Genomic DNA, 21,113 nt, shown 5'->3' on the forward strand with positions numbered 1-21,113 from the left:
TGCATACGATATTATACAACCATCCTGTATGCCAATTAATAAATCATTTACATATAAAATAAACATCAATGGCCCAAGGATAGTTCCTTGAGGCACTCCAATAGTTACATCTTTATTCTCGCTTATATAATCATTAATTTTAACTCTCTGCTTTCTATGCTCAAGATAACTTTTCATTAGTTCATTGGCCTTGCCTCTAATTCCCATACATGAAAGCTTATCCAATAATATACCATGATCTACCGTGTCAAAGGCTTTTGCCAGATCTAAAAAAGTTATTAATACTGGTTTGCTTTTGTCTAATTTGTTATAAATGATGTTAGTTATATGATTTAAAGCGTCTGCAGTTCCTATTCTTTTAATAAAACCAAATTGTTTTTTAGATAAAATATTACAATTTATAATAAATTTATAAATTCTTGAATGAACAATTTTTTCAAAAATTTTTGCAATATTCGAGATTAAAGAGATAGGTCTGTAGTTAGATACCATAGATTTACTTGAACTTTTATGTATGGGAACTATATCAGCTAATTTAAGTGCTACCGGCCAAGTCGATTTCTCGATGCATAAGTTGAATATGTAACTTAGTGGCTCTACTATAAAATCAGCAATGGTTTTTAATACTTTAGTATTGATCATATCGACTCCACCATTTTTGAATTCAAATTTAGTAATTATATTATAAATCTCTATAGGACTGGTAGGTTCTATGAATATAGTTTTCTTATTTAATTTTGGCATTCTCAATGACTGATCCAGTGGCTTTACTATTTTATTACTCAATTTTCTTCCAACTGAGCTAAAATAATTATTAATTGTATTTACTATCTGTAAGTTGTCAGTAAGTTTTTGGTTGTTCTCGTTTATTAAATAGTCAATCTTTGTTTCTTTTTTGGTTTTCTTTGATATTTTAGCATTTACAAAATCCCACAGTTTTCTTGTGTTATTAGCGTTGTTTCTAATTTGATTCTTATCAAAATTTATTTTAGCATGTTTAATAATTATACTTAGCCTATTCGTAAATTGTTTGTACTTTAATTTTAATTCATCATTGCTTCTATCTTTAATCCACTCATGGTACAGTTTATCTTTCTTATTACATAATTGTATAATATCATTAGTAATCCAGTTCTTTCTATGTCTCGTTTTCTTATTGTTCACAATCATTGAATTACTAATACAATTTTTAATGCTCGAGATTAGAAAATTAATAGCAACATCTGGATCATTCATATTGTACACTTCATTCCAGTTAGTGTAACATGCATTGTTCAATAATATGTTGTAGTTTATATTAAAATTTTTAGTTTGTTTTATTTCTTGAAATAGTTTATTCTTTTTTATTTTAACAAGTAGAGTATAATGATCCGTTATAGTATTTTTAATTGTATAAGTTTTTACATTTAAGTTATCAATTTTATAAAAAATATTATCAATGCAAGTCCCACTAATATTTTCTGTATTCGATGGTCTAGTGGTGTTCTGGAAACCTGGTACAAACCCCATTTCAAGAAAATTATTTAAAAATTCTTGCGAGTAAATATCACATTTTAGCAAATCAATGTTGAAATCACCAACCACAAAGTGATTTCTATATTTTTTAACTTCATTTAAATATGATTTTAAATCATAAATAAATTCAGCCTTGGTTATACTATGAGATCTATATAAAGCCGATATTTCAATGTTGTTACCATTATTCATTTTGATAGAAGTGTTTATTATATTTAATTTATTAACCTCGATAATTTCAGTTTCCTCTATGATATCACTTTTTATATAGATAACAACACCGTCAGCCCTATTTAACTTACTTTCATTGTAATACATTCTATAGCCTGCCAAATTATAAAAATTATTATTTACAATGTTCCAAGATTCAGTACAACAAATATAAAAAGGTTTGATATACAAGCTTGCAACAAAAATTTCTAGACTTTCAAAATTAGCATCTATGCTCCTAATATTTATATTTAGTACTATATTATCATTACTATTAACATTTCTATTGAAAGCTTCCACATCATTACAGCTTTCTTCACTATGTATCAAATCTTTCTGTATGTTATCAAGAAAATCCAAATTAAGAGCCATTATTATTTCTTGCAATATTTGTTGCCTTCTTACTTATGATAGTACTTGTGTTGTTGAGTGGATTATATGGATAGTCTGTTTTAGCGATGCATTTACCAAGAAGTGCTTTGTAAGATGGGCAGATATTCCTATTTCCAGCTGCATGGTTGATCGGCCTATTTTGGTTATATCTATTATTAAAGTCTATACAATTAGAACATTTAGTGTCGTCCTTTTGTTGACAGTTTTTGCTCGAATGATTCTGAGCACAATAACCACATGTTTCATTATTTCTACATTTCTTACTACTATGACCATACTTTGAACACTTGTAACATATGTTTAAGTTGAAATCATCAAACACAGGACATCTATTCGTTCCAACATAAAGTTTCTTGGTATCCATGATTTTAGCATAAGAACACGAACTTACTTCAACTATAATAGTCCATATTTTATTGTCTTCATTTAAGTATTTATACACAATGTCAAATTTATCAGCTTCATCTTTCAGATCATTACGTATTAAGATATCTTCCTTTATATTTTCTATGTTTTCATTTCCCAAATCATAATCAATATTTATCACTTTGATTCTTGGGTTATTCTTTTTTTCAACCTCGACAGAAATTTCATCATTAGAAATTGACCCTAGTAGTTCTTTAGTTTCAGTAATATCCATAGATCTATTACATTTGATGATAATTTTATCTTTAGTTCTTGTTATTTTATTATATTGGATATTTTTGTTTGTTGTTAATAACTGTTTAGTTTTATTGTGCACATTGTTTATTTGTTCTTTTTTGTTACACTGGACGATAATAGCTGGTACAATCTCGGTATTTTCAAATTTGTTATAGGTTACTTTCGTAGCTTGTGCAAATGATTTCATCTCAATTTGATTTTTTTGTTTTTCTAAATTAACTAGTTTCTCTTTAATCAAAGTTAGGTTTCCATTTTGCAAAATTATGTTTTGTTTTAAGACATTATTTTTATCTGTAATTTCTTCTATTAGTTGATCTTTATCATTAATTTTGTCTTTGAGCAAATTGATAATTGAGTCACTTTTAGTAACAGAAACTTCATTGGTGACATGACTAGTTAGATCATTGGAAGGATTATTATTATTTTTTAGTATCATTCTTCTGAGATTTTCATTTTCTAAAGCTAGTTTATTCTTGTTTTGTATTACTTTTTTGAGAAGCAGTTTTAGCAAACCCATATCACATTCGGAGTCTAAATCTATATTGGTATTTGAGGTTATGTCATCATTACCACAACATATAATAGTACTTTTATCTATTATTTTAAATTTATCATAGTCTCTCAAAAGACAACTAACATGATAGACCTTGCCACACAATATGCAATTAATGGAGCTACAAGCTTTTTTAGCACAACACTGATAGCTATAACTTTTTAACTTAATATTAGGCGGGACGGGATGAGATACGTCATCCTCGTCCGCCATCTCGGATGATACTGATTAGTTTTATATTATTTTTTTTTTATTTTTAGCTCTATTTCTTTGATTTTTTAGCAAACTATATAAATATATCAACTTTAATTAAACGTTTAATAAACTCTCAGTTTATTATAAACTATAGTATTTAACTTATTATACAGGGTTAATCGAAGAACTGTGCAATAATTTCGTGAGCAAATTTTCCTAAAACATTATTTTGCGGTCAAAACCATGTTTCCCGAATATTTTGTTTTTTCAACTTATCTCAACATATGCCTTGGTTAATTTTTAAGACCAAAATGAACTTGCTATGAACACTTGCAATTTTTTCAATTATCGTTACTTTTTGTTGTTATTCTGCATAATGACGAGGTAGGTGATTCATGTTGTGTACGATTGAATATGGTTCATAGTGTCAAAGATTGTGCAAAAGTCATTGATCTTGTTGAAAATGGCCGAAATTATGAATAATTGGAAAACATAACACAAAAGTTTTATTAGTGTTACGAATATTTATTAGAACCAAGCCTGTATCGTGTTACTTTTTAAAGTTTTTTTAAATTTTAATATAGGGGTGTAATAAGTGTCGATATGACATCACTACAATAGACACCAAAGCCACCTGGTGATATTAAAAAATAACATCATGAAGTAATGAAAATTGAAAAAATTGCAAATTGTTGGTGGCAAGTTCATTTCGCTCTTAAAAACTAACCAAGGCATGTGTTGACATGAGTCAAAAAAGAAAAGCTCAGGAGATATGGTTCTGATCGAAAAATAATGTATTAGGAAAAGTTACTCACGAAATTATTGCACTGGGTGTTTTAAAGTTATTGTAAAAAACAACCCTTCAATTAACCCTGTATAATAAACGGAATACTAAAGTTTATAAAAAAACTTAGTTTATGAATTAAAGTTGATAGATTTATATACAAGGTGTTTCAAAAAACATGTGCCATATCTCGTGGGGAAATTTCTCACGTAAAAATATGATTTATTTTTCATATCAACGTAGGTTCGATTCTACTTTGTTTCGTGGCTACAGAGGGTGTTAAAGTCTTATTTTTTTTCGATTTATTATAATTTTCATTAAGTGCTTTTACCGACTCCAATGAAATTTGGAGGGTAAAAATTAGTATATATACGTCCTACATATTTTAATGCTAAGAAAGTGTCGATAAATTCATCAGGGACGTGCATATGGGTTATTACTGGAATATTTTTCGAAAAAAAACATGTACACCACTGACTTTTTTCTTTTGATAGCAAAATTGTGTAGGCTGTTTAATATCAATTAAAAGTTGTATCTTGATATTTTGTCGATTTCGATTTCCTTGATGAGATAAATTTAATTTTATTAATCACAATTGATAAAATTAAATTAAATTAAAAATAAAATTAATAAATTATTTATTTCACGTAATTTATTATTAAATATTATTACTATTAGTTATAATTATTATTTGTCCTACCTACAGAAAATTCAGATAAAAAAATAATGGAATTTAAGATAATTACAAAAAGACCTAATTTTAAATAATTTTAACATCCTGTAATTTTAAAACTATGCATTTCCACATCTATATTTAAAGGAAATTTTTTCATATTTTTTGATGAGGAACCAATGAGTACTTATTTAAAATTATCGCAAGTTAATGATATTAAATTTTTTTAAAGGTTGCTATTAGATTTGGATCAAAGCAAATTAATAAAATTGCGTTTATCTCATCAAGGAGGCCGAAATCGGCCATTTTTAATCAGCCATTAAACGACTTCCACTATTTCTCTAACAGTCTACACAAAAAAGTCTACACAGTCTTTGTCGAAAAAAAAAGTGAGTGGTGTACGTGCTTTTCTTAGAAAAATATTCTAGTGGTAACCCATATATGCATGTCTCTGGTGAATATGGCGACAGTTTTTAGCGTTTAAATATGTCGCATTTATAGTAACTTTTACCCCCAAAATTTTATTGGAATCGAAAAAAGCACTTGGAAGAAAATTATAATAAATCGAAAAAAAAATAAATCTTTAACACCCTGTAACCACGAAACAAAGCAAAATCGGACCTATGTTAATATGAAAAATAAATCTTATTTTTACGTGAAGAATCTCCTCATGAGAGATGGTACATGTTTTTTGAATAACCCTGTATACAGTTTGCTAAAAAAATCATGAAAATAGGACTAAAAGTAAAAAATATAAAACTTTAAACTTGCGTTTTTTTTTGCATCTGAGTGTATAACTCTTATTAAACTCTCTGCGTATAAAATACTCTCTAAAATAACATTTTTAACAAATAACACAAAGGTTACTGCTTCAAAGAAAGGATTTTTACCGGCCATCAGTCCATCTCACGAACTTTCAACTTATCCAATGACCGCAATCCATTAGGTAAAGGTCGAGAGAATATATTAAGTGGAAGTAGGTGGATTTTCTAACCCCACATTCGTTCCATTTATATCGGAGTGATTTGTGAAATATGCGGACTCGCTTTTGTCCGGCGAGAAGATGAACATCGTTTTTGTTAAATTGAACGGGTTGCAACAGTTTCGATTTATCATTAATCTCTCTTAAATTGTAACTGCTTCTATACAGGGTGAGTTTCCTACGATGTTCTCTATGGGTATCTCGAAAACTACTGGAGATAGAGAGTCGGTTAAATGGGGAAAGAATTGCGGTTTTGTGAGGTCAAGAATATGCGCCTTTCAGATTTTTGAAAAAGTATATGGCTTACAAGATATTCTAAGCAAACTAGATATAAAAAGCAAATTTCGGCTATTTTAAAAAATATAATAATTTATACGAAAAAAAATATCATTTAATTATTCTAAAAATGTTAGGAAGTATAATTTGTAGAAACTCTAAAAATAAATATAAAAAACTAAATATTTTGATATTTTCAGAAGATCTAACTGATTATTTCAGTTAAAAAAAAACTTTTTAGATGAGTTAAACTACGGTAGCGAGCATAGGTTTAATCACTGGTTTTGCTAGTGGGGCATATTTAGGGCTATTTCGGCTATAACGAAATTTTTTAAAGGTACATAGTTATAAATAAAACATTTAATCACTAGTTGATTAAAATAAAAATTATTGCAAATTATATTTTATCCTCTCATAGTATATGTCTTATATGTCTATTTAATTTTTTGATTATGTAACAAGCACTTTGTTTACTCACTTGTTTCGTTGAACTGCTTGAATCGATTTTTGTTTTTGAAAAAATCGGTTTAAGAAACTATGAAGCTATAAAATGTTGTTTCGGGAAAGTTGAGTTATTGAATGTTATTGCACCCAACAACGCCCTAATTGCGTTCTCTTTTACATTTTTTCGGCAATTTTATTAGCATTTGAAATTGTCACAACACAACACGACGCTTAGTTTGAATTCTTTTTCACTTATCCTGTACTACCCGAAACAGGGTTACATTACACAAACCTCGTACTTGAGTGTTTTATGGTCTCATTTGTTTGTGTCATATGTCAAAAATGACAGGCTCTCTTTAAGAATGTGATTATCTACAACATTTCTCTGAAAACTTTTTGTCTAAAATAGATTTTAATGGAATTAGGGAGCATTTTTAAAATAGCCGGAATTTTGGAAATTGGAAAATAAACTTTTTCAAAAATCCCAGAGGAGCATATGTTTGTCCTAACAAAACTGCAAACTCAATCATATTCAAATTTAGAATGCCACTTTATCTAAAACCTATACATGCGAAACCTGGACACTTAAGGGACATTATAAGAAAACTGCAGATCGCAAAACGCTCAATGGAACGAAATCTGCTGAGACCAAAAACTATCCTGTGGGATACGACAAAAGACCCAGGTAATTGATGTCCTCAACAGAATCAAATCCCTCAAGTGGCAATGGGAAGGACCCCTGGCAAGAAGGACGGACAACAGATGGGCCACAAAAATTACAGCATGCTACCAATGAGAAATTAAGAGACCGAGAAGAAAACCAAACCCCTGAGATAACCATGATATTAGGAAATTAGCAGGGATAACTTGAACCCGCATAGTAAACAGTAATCAACAATGGGCCCAACTACTATTATAGTTTCTATACTTAGTAATTTTTATAACTTACTGACTATCCTGATATTAATATAGGTAGGTAACTGCCACGCCCTTTCTAATTTGAAGTTCAATAAAACACAAAGTTTACTTAATCTGAATGAGTTGCATAGAGGCCACTAGCTTTTTAATTTTAACAGCCGGGTGGTCGGGATTCAAAGATATTAATAAAAGGGCGCCACGAGATTATACTCTATGAACTCGGCAATAAAGATGTAACTATTAAGTAGACTTCAACACTAACCTCGAACTGTTGAGTGCAACTATCATGAAGTTCAAATATTCTATAACTATTTGTACTTAAGTGACTCTAACTTAACTGTGAGACTAGACTGTAAATAAGACTACTAAAAATATTTAATCAATTTATTAAACTATGAAAAAGTTAATATATATAAAGTAACGAATGAAATGTAAGAGAAATGAAATGTGTTAAGAAAAGCAAATTGAAATGTACGAAAAGAAGATAGAATTTAAATCAAATGAGAAATAACTAAACCTATGACGTCAAACCCCCTTATCTAACTTAATACTAGATACAATCAGGGTGGTTTATACCCATAAATCCAATCTAAAATTATACAAATATCTAAACAGTCTTACTCTACTCGATGTGATATACTTGAAAACTTCCTCCGGCTGAGCTACGGCGTATAGCTACAGGGTTGTTAAGGCGGTGTACAGCAGCTCGGTGTATTATCACTGGAGCCCACGGATGTCAGCAGAGGTACAGGTGAAAGGTAGGTGTTGAGATTTCAGATGGTGAACATAAAAAACCCTAAATCATATTGGTTGACTTAGAAAAGAGCCTCAATTATAGAACAAGGACTAGCACAACGTGTAGGAGTTAATAAAGGTAATAAAGAAGGACTAATCAAATCTGAACTTTACCTCAATGACGGTTTATGATGTCCAACGGGTAACTCTACACACGGGCAACAGGAACGGATAGAATTCTGGACTGTTCTGTGCTGTACGGTCTGGATCGGTCTTCTTGCTCTACAATTACGAACAACCAAATAAGATTTAAGAAAGATAACACTCAACTAATCTTTCTACACCACGTGGGCGTGGAAAAGTCGAAAACCAGTCAACAATACGAATAAAAATCAGTTGAGCATTGACTTAGAATAGGCAGAAGAATTATAGCATACCTTGGGGACTTCTTGGGCACGTGGAATTCGGGGACTTCTTGGGCACGTGGAATCGGACTATCGGTCGGAAAATTTGGCTATTTTAATCCCATTGCGGAAATTGGTCGGCGGTCCATAAAAATCATCAAAATCCAACCACGTCTCTGACCAAATATGTTTCGGAAGCCTAAATCCTTCTTTACGAAGACCTGCTATTCACCAACAGGGAATGCTTCACGAAACGGCAGCCAGTTCTTCACGACGATATTCTCGGTCGGGGAGTACACAAGAAGTGATGCAAGGTTTCGATTTCCTTCACAAAATCAGATTTCAACCGGAAATCTCCCTCCAGGATATAGATAGAGAACTATATATCTTGACTAGTCCAACTCACAAAAAGGCATAAATAAAAATGATGTTTTCTCCTCAGCCATATTCCATATCCGGTCAATGAACGAACTAAACTCAGAAATTCCACAATTAAATAAACGAATTGCACACTGCGATCCACATCAAAAATAACCAATTTAACTACGAAATTTTATCTGATAATTATAAAATTTCAATAACCAAAACAAAGGATAAATAAATCCAAAAACATCTGATTTGATCTGACAGTGACAAGTGACGGAGGTGATGATCAAAGATATAGAGAGATGGACAAAAAGCCTACTGCTGGTCGGCATCAGTGACAATATATGTATAATAGCGCGGTGTATATCGGGTTGCATAATCGTAAAATTTATATAAAATAATATTTAACAATAAAATTATAGTAAACATGATGCAAAAATAATAGTTATTTGCGATAATTTATGAGCTAGCACACAGAGGTCGTTGCCAGGAAATTTGACTGTTACATAACTATATAAATGTATTTAATGTTAAATATATTTATAATTTTAATTAAATTTTACTAAAACAATTTTAAAATTAATATATTTTACATATATCGCTTTATGGGATATCTTTTAACTTCGTTTAATTTTGCACAGGCATTGTTAAATTTAGTGGAATGTATGTGTTTCATCTAAGTAATAAAAAAGCAAATCAGATAGTAGCCGGTCTTTGACGATAAAAAAAATCGTTAAAACGGAAAATTACCTGTGTAGACCATTTCAACTGGATTTATTGGTAATTTGCTTAAGCCGATGTAAATTTCGTGGAAAGTGCCTCTGCAATTCGTATCAGATGATAACTTTGTCCGAAATTTGCGAATGAAAGCGGCGTTCATAATTTGTTTGTATACGAGAACCATATCTTTGCTTATTCGATTATTATTGATCTGCTTTTCAAAGGGATGAATTAAATTATTGATCTGAATAGGTAATTTTAGGTAAATTTAAAGTAAGTACCGATATATTTCTATATTCATAATTTACAAGAATGCATAAGAAATTTTTGTTCATTTCAAAATAATGCCAATTCATAAGATGCATCTTGAATAATAACAACAGAAAGTCTCAAAATAGTGTGCATAATAAAGAATAATTTGGCAATTTCTAAGTGATTTCTTCTGTGCGAATGATAGAGTATATAAGTAATTTTTCTGTGTGAATGATAGAAAATATATTTTTTGTTGTGAAGCTTTTCATAGTAATGTACACTTTTGCAATTAAGCGTTTTTTGTAGTTACTTATACCAATCTCTAATAGTTTTCGAGATAAAAAAATAAAAAGTTTATATGATAGGGCAAAAATAATATGTTCAGACGACAATTTACTAAACAGAGATATAAACTAGGGCTGTAACGAGCACTGTTTTTTTAACTTGACCGAGTACCGAGTACTCGGTTAAAGGTAATGGCCGAGTACCTAGTACTGGGCTGCCGAGTAGTGGAATTGTCGGGTTTTTAATAGTCTTAACAGGTTATGCGACCTTTATCAATATATACTAAGTATACTATACACCATAACATAATAATATTATATTTTATACATAATATAAATATAAATATACTAGTTGAAGCCTGGCGCATCCGCCACATCAGAAAAAAAATACTTCTTATTTATTTTTTTTAATTAAATGAAAAACAAAAAACCCGGCGACAACAGTTTTTAGAAGAGCCAATGGCCTATCTTTTAGTAAAAAAAGCAACTTTCTAGAGCAAGTCGTTACTTCAGTAGAGACGACACAGATAAACATTAGCATTTTATATATGTAGATAATTTAACATTAAAGAAAGCTAGTTAAAATTCCCGGAATTCCCCGGCCTTAAACCAATGACCTTGTTTGTTTTGCCTATGATTGGCGAGCGGCTGGGATTCCCCGCCTACAAACCAATGACCTGGTTTGTTTTGCTTATGGAGATATTGTTTTGTTCTGTGGTTCCCCATTTCTAATGTGCTGGATTCTGAATTGATTCTTTTAAGGTGCGGTGGCGACGTTGATTTTGTTTTAAGCAAAACTTATATGTGTAACTAATTTAAAAGTGAAAAATAATTAAAACAATTAATAATACCCTTTAAAGTTATATTAAAATGATATAATATAATTGATAGAACACTATCACCATTTGACTGGTGGCAAGCCAATCAAAATAATTTTCCCCATTTACTCAAGCCAATGAAGCAGTACTTGTCTGCTCCAGCGTCCACCACTTTTAATGAAAGATTATTTTCAGAACCGGGAAACGTCTTTGAGCTAAAAAGAAATGCTTTGAAACCGGAAAATGAGGAAAAACTTATCTATTTACATCATAATCTTTTTCTTTTAGATTATAAGTATTAAATTATTATTTCACTGTGTTTGTGTTATTACTTATACTTATTACTTTGCTAAAATACATTAATTACAGTTATGAATAAATAACACTCTTTGTTTATTTTATTATTTGCCACTGTGAGTCTCTTTTCTTTCTGTTTTGGACATGTATAAATGGATTGTTTCTATTACTATACTTTACTCGGCCTACCCGGCCGAGTAAGGCCGAGCACCGAGTACATATTACTCGGTTAAAATTCTGGCCGAGCACTGAACTACCTGGTACTCGGTGCAGCCCTAATATAAACCACATAAAAAATGCGTTAATAAAAAACGACTAAAGGAAACTACTTTTTTAGCCCTAAGCATGTACATTGAAACAAAAAATTATTGCATTTTTTCTTAGAGTCAATGATTCATTAAATCTCGATAAAATAACGACTTAAGTTTAGGACGTCCACGAAAACGATGCAGCGACAGCTTGTCAGTCTAACCAGTAGAGACGACGAAACCAAACAGGCGATTCGCCTACTATAAAGAAGGAAGAAGAAGAAGAAAATAACGACTAAAAAAACTACAAAAAAAATTAAAACATTTATTTGTTCACAGAAACTCAAATTTGCACAAATTTTCCCGAAACTCATAAAATAAATTGTAATTGTTCGAATTATTAATCAAAAACTGTTAAAATTATTTTTAAACGGTTACTTTACTCGACTAATCATAAGAAACCATTTTTAGAGCAGTGAATTTCCTACAAAATCATGAGTTGCGCGATTTTAAAAGCGACTTATAAAATTCATAAGAAAAAAAGAAATCTGCCATAAAATAATCAAACTTCAACCTCTAATAACTTTCGAACGGTGAGATTTACAAAAAAATTGTAGGATATCTGTTTTGTATAAAATTCAATTTCCTACAAACATATGAGGCGAGATATTTTTTTCAAATAGTACATACCGAGATATGAATTTTTCTTTCTAATAATAAAGAACAAATAGAAAACTGAAAGGCGGATGACCTTCCTATTAAAATTAAGAGCTCATACTTGGAGATAATTTTTTTGAGGTGTCTACCAACCATTTTTTCAGAGTATAAAATGAAAAAATATTAGTGGGCTTTTTTGACCGGCCCTAATACATATACGTGGCGGGCCGTAGCTTCAGCGTTAGTGTGTCGATCTACGGAGCAGAAGGTACTGGGTTCGATCCCGAGCCAGTACGGTCGCTTTATTTATTTAAATAAAAAATATTTATTTATCTAAATAGAGCGACCAACGAGCCGCCACCTCAAGGAAGGCAATGGCAAACCATCTTGAGTATATTTGCCTTGTACAGCCTCTCAAATAGTGCCGTTCGGATTCGGCAATAAACTGTAGATCCCGTGTACTTGTGAAACGCTGATGACACATCACAAGTACATGCGAGAGGTAGCCTGATATTAATTTAATACTAGCTTAACAAAAACTGATATTAATTTACTTACAATTGCAATTATTAATTTAATCCCATTTAGGTACTTTAAACGCTTTTACACATGACAATAAAACTTAAAAGATTCCTTGCTTTTTGAGGCTAAAATACAGCTATTTGCTTTTATCAGAAAATCCCACGACGATATTAGCCGGATATAAGCCCAGCTTTACGGATAATTTAGTTAAGCCCCCGTTAAGTTTGGCAGAGAGTGCACCTGCAATTTGCGCCAAAAGCGACATTTATCCTGCATATAGTTAGCACTTTGGGTTGGGATAATTATTATGCATATCTCAAAAAGGAATATGGATTAATGATATGTACTTATATGAAATATGTGATGTTATATTTCCATGAATGTTATGATCATATTATACTAATGGCGGGCAAAGGTTAGTCTTGGATCGAGATTTCCGTATGTAAGAAGAGTATAATGCGTTTATAATGTACTGAACAAAGAGCTGAAATAAACCGAGAAACTGTGCGCATTGCTAACAGCGCTTCCAGATGGAGCGGACCGTCCGGGCGGATGTTTTTTCAGCTCATCCGGACGGAGCATACGCGACCCATGTGAAATTGTTCATATAAGCTCATGGTACTTGCTCGAAGTCGCGGACGGTCCGTTGCGGACGCTCCGCTACATCTGAAAGAGCTGTTATAGACGTAGAAGGGGATATAGCAATTTGTCGCAGTCAACCGGTCAACCGTGTCAGCCCAATCAGTACCTCTGTCAGTACTTAGAGTTCTAGGCAAAGGTGAGTCAACGATAGAGTAAAGTCCATTATCTCATTTATTTCGAGGTTTACAAAAAAATGTTAAATACAAAAGTTATAGGGAAGGTTAAGATACACATTATAAAATTATTATAGAGTATACAGGGTGCTTCAAAAATGTGTGGCGGATATAACATATGTTGTTTTAAATGCAACACCCTATTTTTTATTTTATTTTTAGATTCTGAGTAAAATTCTATAACTTTTTTATATATAATGTTATATACCTAAAATTAAATTTAAGTTAAGTTTGTTAAATTGCAGTGTGGTAAAAAATTGTCGGTGGTACCATTGTTTCTGAAGTTGGAATACCAAAATTTGGTATGAGAGTTCTATAGACCAGGAGCTTCCCCACCAACAGCAAGGTCTTGCATCTCCTAGGGGAAGTTGGATTATATTAATTCTCGCGCTACCATAAAATTACTTTAGAATTAGAGAGAAGTAATCGTTTGCCATTTCTTGATGTTTTAGTGTCAAAGTTTCAAAATAAACTAATTTTAGATGTTTACAGAAAATTCACAAACACAGATACATACTTAAATTTCACATCTAATCACAGTATAAGTGTAAAAAAAGGTGTTATAAAAAGTTTATATGAGAGGGCAAAAATAATATGTTCAAACCATATAAAATAAATAATAAATACATACATTAATACAAAACGACTATCCACCATATTTTATTGATAAAACATTAAACGAAATACAAAGCCCAAATCATAGACACAATGATAACAATACACAATATATACAACTTACAATTCCATACATACGAGGCGTTTCGGAAAAAATAAGAAGGATAGAAAAACAATATAACATACGAACATCTTTCAAAACACAAAATACACTTAGATCCATTTTATCACATACTAAACAAATGAATACAGAACAACAAACAAAAAATGTAATATACCAAATACCCTGTGAATGCGATAAATTTTACATAGGTGAAACATCTAGACCCTTAAATGTTAGAATTAAAGAACATAAAGATTCTTATATTTGTCAGCATTCATGGGACACAGGGCACAGAATAAATTTTAATAACGCCAACATTATAATGCAAGAAGCGATAGCCTCTAAAAGAAAAATAAGAGGCTTTTTTAATACAATCTAATAAAAATAAACGTATTGCTCACGCATCTGTAGATGTTAGTAATGTATGGCAATCGCCTTCGTTGATTTTAAAGAACATAACATAAGGCATTTATATCTAAACATGTGCATATCTAAACAACAGCTGAGAATGTTAATAATGATTTTTAAAAAATGTAACAAAATTTATTGAAAGTGTAAAACGACTGACCCATTTTTTTACTAACCCAAAACCGCCGTCAAAGCGCGATGTTTTTTCATTTTCCATTATCAACTTTTATCTGTGTTCTCGTCGTTTTTGGCGCACTCCCACAAAGAATTCCGTGCATTTGTAAATTGGAAAGGTTATTTGATTTCCGCCGAAGTCGCTGCCGCTCTGCCAATCTACACAATAGAGTGTTTGCGCCGAACGACGTATTTTCTGATCTTGCTCTGTGAAACGTAAATAATCGTTTAAAGCAAGTGTTTGCATCGATAAATGGCCCGCGTAGATAAATTGATTTCCATAATAATTAAACGAAGAAAAATATTTATTTTATATATTTAATTTTTAAATAGTATTAATAAAAAAAAATGTGTGTGCACTATGTGCCCATATTTGAAGTGAAACTTCTTACTAACAGCTACTAAAATGGAGGATTTGAAGGAAATGCTTGAAAAAGTGTAGTTTGAAATGTTGAAAAAGTAATAAATTAATAAATAATTTTATTCCTGTATAATAGAACAATTGAACGAACCGTATTCTAAGCAGTGAATCGAATCTCACGATTCATTTTTAATACTCGTTCAAATGAACGACTCGTTCAATCTTTGCCCACCTCTACTAGTCTAAGAGCTAGCAACGTTTTCGAGAAAGTATTTTAAGACGTCTGGCTTTTTGATATATCTATGCTCTCTGGAACAGCATGCGGCCCGTCTGGCTGCCGATACCCGTTGCGTTCACTACTGCGCATCGGAAGAAGATCCTATATTTTTTATTAATCTAGTCCTATAAATTCTAGTACTGAAAATAAATCGAACATGTCTCCATAGCGCAGTGCGTAGAGTTTCCAACCACGAACCGATGATTCAGAGTTCAAATCCGGGTCAGGGCAAAGACTTTTTTATTTTATTTTCGTTTATATTCTGATAGTAAAGTATTAAATAAATCTGGTGTAATAAATCTAAAAGTAATAAATAAGTCTTTATCCTGACCCGGATTCGAACTCTGAATACGCACTGCGCTCTGAACACATGTTCGATTTATATTCAATACTAGAATTTGTGAAGTTCTCTTCCTTTTTGAGAACGCTCACGTTCGCTCAGTTGCCTTGGCTCGGTACTCGGGAGCCACCCTCAAAGTTTATAGTGTTTGAGAGACCACTAGTGCCAGTGCGGGTAGCTTTTATAAAGTGGAGATACCAGGGAGTGATGAGATGAAAAGAAAATAAAACACACAATTAACTATAACGTAACACTAGGTTTTTAGTTAACCAATTAATTATGTACAAAAGCAATCAAAGAAAGTTTCCGTTCTCGAATTGTAACAATATTAAAATAAAATGAAGGCTAGAAACTCGTAAAGCAAAATTTACAATAACAACCGTGTACCTCTAGAGTTCTGATCGATTATTCCCAATACGCAACTCTCTGACTGACTCTATCACTCGAACACAAGACCCGTTCCCGAAGTATCGTTCCGTTATACACAGAGACGCGGTTCCCGGATCGGCGGCGATGTTAACAGCATCCCGTTAGACACGACGACGCCAGTTCCAGATCGGCGTCGAAGTAAGCGGCGTCCCATTGGACACAGACACGTAGGTACCGGAGCAACACACTCTACAGCGACGCGACTCTCTAAACGGCGGCGACGTAGTTACAGGCGTCCCGATGGTCACAGGAACGTATTTATCGGAGCGGAGTCCTTTTTTTTACAGCGAAACACGGACCCCAGATCGGCGTCGGAGTTAAAAGCGTCCAGTTGGACACGGATGCGAGTCCCGGATCGATCTCGAAGTAAACAGCGTCCCGTGGTACACGGACGCGAGTCCCGGATCCGCGTCGAAGTTAGCGACGCCTCGGCGAGTTGTACACCGTTTGCGTTAGCGCAGCACGCACACACAGCGCCCGGTCAGGACAGCCTCGGGATTTCGGCTAGATCCCGTCCAGCCTGACTGTTGCAGGGTGCCGTCCGGACGACACACCTAGAGAAAAGCGGGCGCGACAGAACCAGCCTCGGGAGTTGGGCGAGATCCTGTTCAAGCACCATAAATATTCGCCACCCGTGCGTTTACTGAACTACCCTGGCTGTCCCTTAAGAAAACAATTAATCATTAACCCTTAACTAGCTTTTCCCGAGAGGTACGTTTTACCGGAGCAGATGTCAGACAGAACCCCGAAGGGCCACGATTCCTGGCGACCTGCCCTAGCACCACGTAGTCCCTCTTTTGCCTGGTCGGCAACCCTGGTAATTTTAATGTCAAGAAAGGAAACTAAGGACCCTCGTCTCCACAACCGAAGGATACGTCGTACATGAGCAGATGTCAGACTGAACTCTCTCTCCGAAGAGCCACGATTCCTGGCGACCTGCCCCAGTACAGCGTATTCCCCCTTTTGCCTAGTCGGCAATGGTTGTTCTCCCGCGTTTTTAATGTCAATAAAGAAACTAAGGACTCTCGTCTTCGCAACCGAAGGATACGTCGTACTTGAGCAGATGTCAGGCAGACCTCTCCGAAGAGCCACGATTCCTGGCGACCTGCCCTAGCACTGTGTATTCTCTCTTTCGCCTGGTCGCGCTTTTAATATCCTAGCCAATCCCAAAATCCCGGCGACTAACTCCCTTATCCCTATAACGCGCCCAGGTAGTAGGGTAAACGCTAGCAATAATAAAAAGAATACGACCTACCCTCGATCACTTCGGCGGCTGGTGCTTACCTTGCACAGTACGGCAGCTGGCAGCTGGTTACTCGGCGGGGCACTCCGGGCTGGAACTCACTGTCCACCGCTTCGCGTGCGACCACCAACTGTCGTTTTGAACTCCTGCAGCCAAGGTACTCGACTGGTGCCCCCTCCACTTAGTATGCACTAGCAGATTAGGGCGATCGGCGCGGACTGTTTGTTTTCTCGCATTAGATCTATAGCTACCAAAACCGATCAAAACTCTCTTACAATATGGCAATTAAATATTTAACTTATTTAATTTAACAACCAGAACACTAATGAAGTTCATTACAATAATGTTTTAATAATTAACAATAAAATACATTGACAGTCATTATTAAAAGAAAATGAAGTCCCTTTTATTCTTGTATAATATAATTTAACACAATATACAGGGTCTTCCAGGAATACGTGCAGAAATTTTTATGAACTTTATTACAAATTTAAAGGACTAATAAAAATATAGGATCTTCTTTCAAGGCGCAGTAGGGAACGCAACGTTTACCGGCAGCCAGACGGGCCGCATGCTGTTCTAGAGAGCATAGTAAAAGATATATCAAAGAGCCAGACGTCTTAAAATACTTGTTTTTGCGACGTTGCTAGCTCTGGTACTATACTGACAAGGTAATACTTTTAAATTTTTTATATTATTTGGAACGTTTGAAAAAAATAGCATGTTCTATTCGGAGTAAAAATTACTTTTTGTGCCTCGCACAAAATGTGTCATTTTTACTCCTAATAAAACAATATACTATTTTATTAAAATTAACTAGGTAATAATTAACCAGTAATATTTTTCATGGTAATTTATTGCATTGAAACTAACTCTTTTTTTCAATTTTATGCAATTTACTAATTTAATATTTTCTAAGTCTATTTCAATCTACTGTTTTATACGAACTTCACGTACAGACATGTAACGAATCAATCCATCTGTATCGGCGTACGCTGCAAAATGTTACCCTTTTTCGAAAACACGAAAAGGGGATATTACGCAAAAGTCAATTTCCTTGTTCGCAACGGATTTAAATTTTCGACATTCGAAAAATTGAAACGGATTTTCGACATAGATGTTCGATTTCCTACTTTTCGGGCCAGATTTAACCCCGACGATAAAAGAGTGATAGGATCGGGGCAGGCCAGAAAGATAAACAAGATAACCACGGCGTACACAAATGCATCAATGGATAAAAACATTGGATTTTGTCGAATTCGGATATCCCGATTTGTTTTTTGTAATAACAGACTTTTCAAAGCCAGGCTATTTGATCTCTATTCGGTACTGAAAATACTGTATCTTATCGTAGTAAAACTGTAACGTTCAAATGTTTATTTTTTAGCCAATTTATGCAGTTTTAAACGATCTAACTCTTTAGTATTTAATTATCACTGTATACAAGGTGCCCAGGCTGAGCGTTCATTAGAAGTTTCTAGAAAACTACAATATCTAGATCGGAGATTTTTTGCACATCACTGTTTCACAACGAGATCTATCGATTAAAATACTTTTAATATGGCGGCACTTCCGGAAATACCGGAAATTGACAGCAACTTTCTTATTTTAAATGGGTACCCTCATTTTTTATTACATACTTAAATTCTCTGTAAAATTTTATGAATAATAACCGTTTAACATTAACCGTTTTTGTGAAAAAAATATTTAAAATTTTTTGGGGAAAAAAACTGCCTGTCAAAAAAAATTGTATAGCCTAAACGTCAAATTTAGTGATTACCACAGCCACTGGGACATAAAGAGAAGACATGTGGTTATCTATTTCAAAAATTAAATTGTTTGAATGTAAAATGATAATTCATTTTTTTCAAATGGAAACCCACGTTTTATCTTACTAGTAAAAAAGTTTTTCAATTCATTACTTTTTGAATATACATGTTCCTATACCTAAAATAAATCGTTTTTAAGTTGTTTAAAATTTAGTTTTAAAGCATATTTTTTCTTGATTTTATCTAGCTTCCTTTGACCTTAAGTGTCAAACCATCACACAATTTATTTCCTTCTGTCAAAAACCTAATTATCTGGATTTCGTATATTATAAATACTGCTGCTAAAACTTTATAAAATGAATTTAGAAAAATATATCTCGTATTTTGATGATATCTAATGGCAATATGACATGGTCAGATATAGTTTTACATCGATTGAGGTTTAAAGTCATAGGCTACTTGTTAGAAACCAGAAAAATATACGCTTTAAAACTAAATCTTAAATAACTTAAAAACGATATATTTTAGGTATAGGAACATGTATAATTAAAAAATAATGAATTAAAAAGCATTTCCATTAATGAAATAAAAAAGTAGGTTTCCATTTGAAAAAAATTATTTATGATTGTTTTTTAATCTCTCAATTCCATGACAGCTACACCCGATATTATATGACATTCAAACGATTTAATTTTTGAAATATAGTCTGTCCAACGAGAAGATCCTTGACACTGATAGATGTGTCTGTCATTTTAATTTCAAAGTAGTTTATTTTATTTTACAAAGAAATAAGTTGGTACAACTGGAACGCATAGCAGGAAATTATTATATTTAAAATTTGACTGACAAGTGATTACTTCAAAATATTGTGAAAAAAACTGTATAAAACTGAAAAATGTAATCGAGTTATTTAATTTAATAAAAAAACAGTATGTGTTAATACAAAACAAACAAGAACAAGACAACACATACCAAAAAATATAAAAAGAACTATTTCTTACTTTCAAGCTTTATGAAACTTCCCGCATTTATGATTATATTTATCAATATAACTTATGTACAAATACAAATTTGTAATATTCCGCAGGAATAAATAAAACAACATAAATAAAACAAACTATTTTATTATTAATAACACTTACCAAATTTTATGGGTACCTTAAAGGTTGATTAATTAACTTTAATCTTAATTTTTTAAACCAGTACCTTTGGCATTATTTTCCTTGTGCAGTACTAAAATCCATTATTTACGTATCGTGTGATGTCGATATTTTACAGCTACTCCAGTTTTTAGCATGTGTTTAGTATAATCCTTCTACCATATTCGAGATGCACTTATCTACGACGAGATGGTGTACGAACTTTAATGATGGTAATTTTATTGGTGTATAAGACTTTTTGCCTGGGCAGCGAGTATTAACCATAAACTGTGCTCTGGGTCTACAGTTAATTTTCACTCGATTTTTCCTCCACTTGACTTCAAAAGACACAAAACACACGTAATAACACGAATCAAAATGCATCATCTTCCAAAACGCAGGGTATTTGCAAAACTGACAAAAGTTGGCACAAAATTATAACCTCTAATTTGGCAAGACTTTGACAAGCGTCAAAAATCTAAAGGCGAGTTCATACGCATCGGCGTCCGTTTGTCGTTCATCGTTCCGTCA

General features: G+C 32.8%; 1 protein-coding gene across 1 annotated transcript; it reads right to left on the bottom strand.

The window, feature by feature from the left end:
* Positions 1 to 2,364: 2,364 nt before the first annotated feature.
* Positions 2,365 to 3,422, bottom strand: LOC115886145. The gene is made up of 2 exons (XM_030905219.1): positions 2,510 to 3,422; positions 2,365 to 2,447 (listed from the first exon to the last, which is right to left on the bottom strand). Exons 1-2 carry the CDS (start codon positions 3,296 to 3,298, stop codon positions 2,433 to 2,435), a joined length of 804 nt encoding a protein of 267 aa, XP_030761079.1. The 5' UTR covers positions 3,299 to 3,422; the 3' UTR covers positions 2,365 to 2,432.
* Between the last annotated feature and the right edge of the window lie 17,691 nt (positions 3,423 to 21,113).

Source organism: Sitophilus oryzae, unplaced genomic scaffold (genome assembly GCF_002938485.1).
Source record: "Sitophilus oryzae breed Bouriz unplaced genomic scaffold, Soryzae_2.0 scaffold_469_pilon_pilon, whole genome shotgun sequence".
Lineage (NCBI taxonomy): Eukaryota > Metazoa > Arthropoda > Insecta > Coleoptera > Curculionidae > Sitophilus > Sitophilus oryzae.

What these genes read in the sequence shown, in the direction of transcription:
- LOC115886145 (XM_030905219.1), bottom strand. Translation starts at nt 3,298, where the DNA reads ATGGGTTTGCTAAAACTGCTTCTCAAAAAAGTAATACAAAACAAGAAT.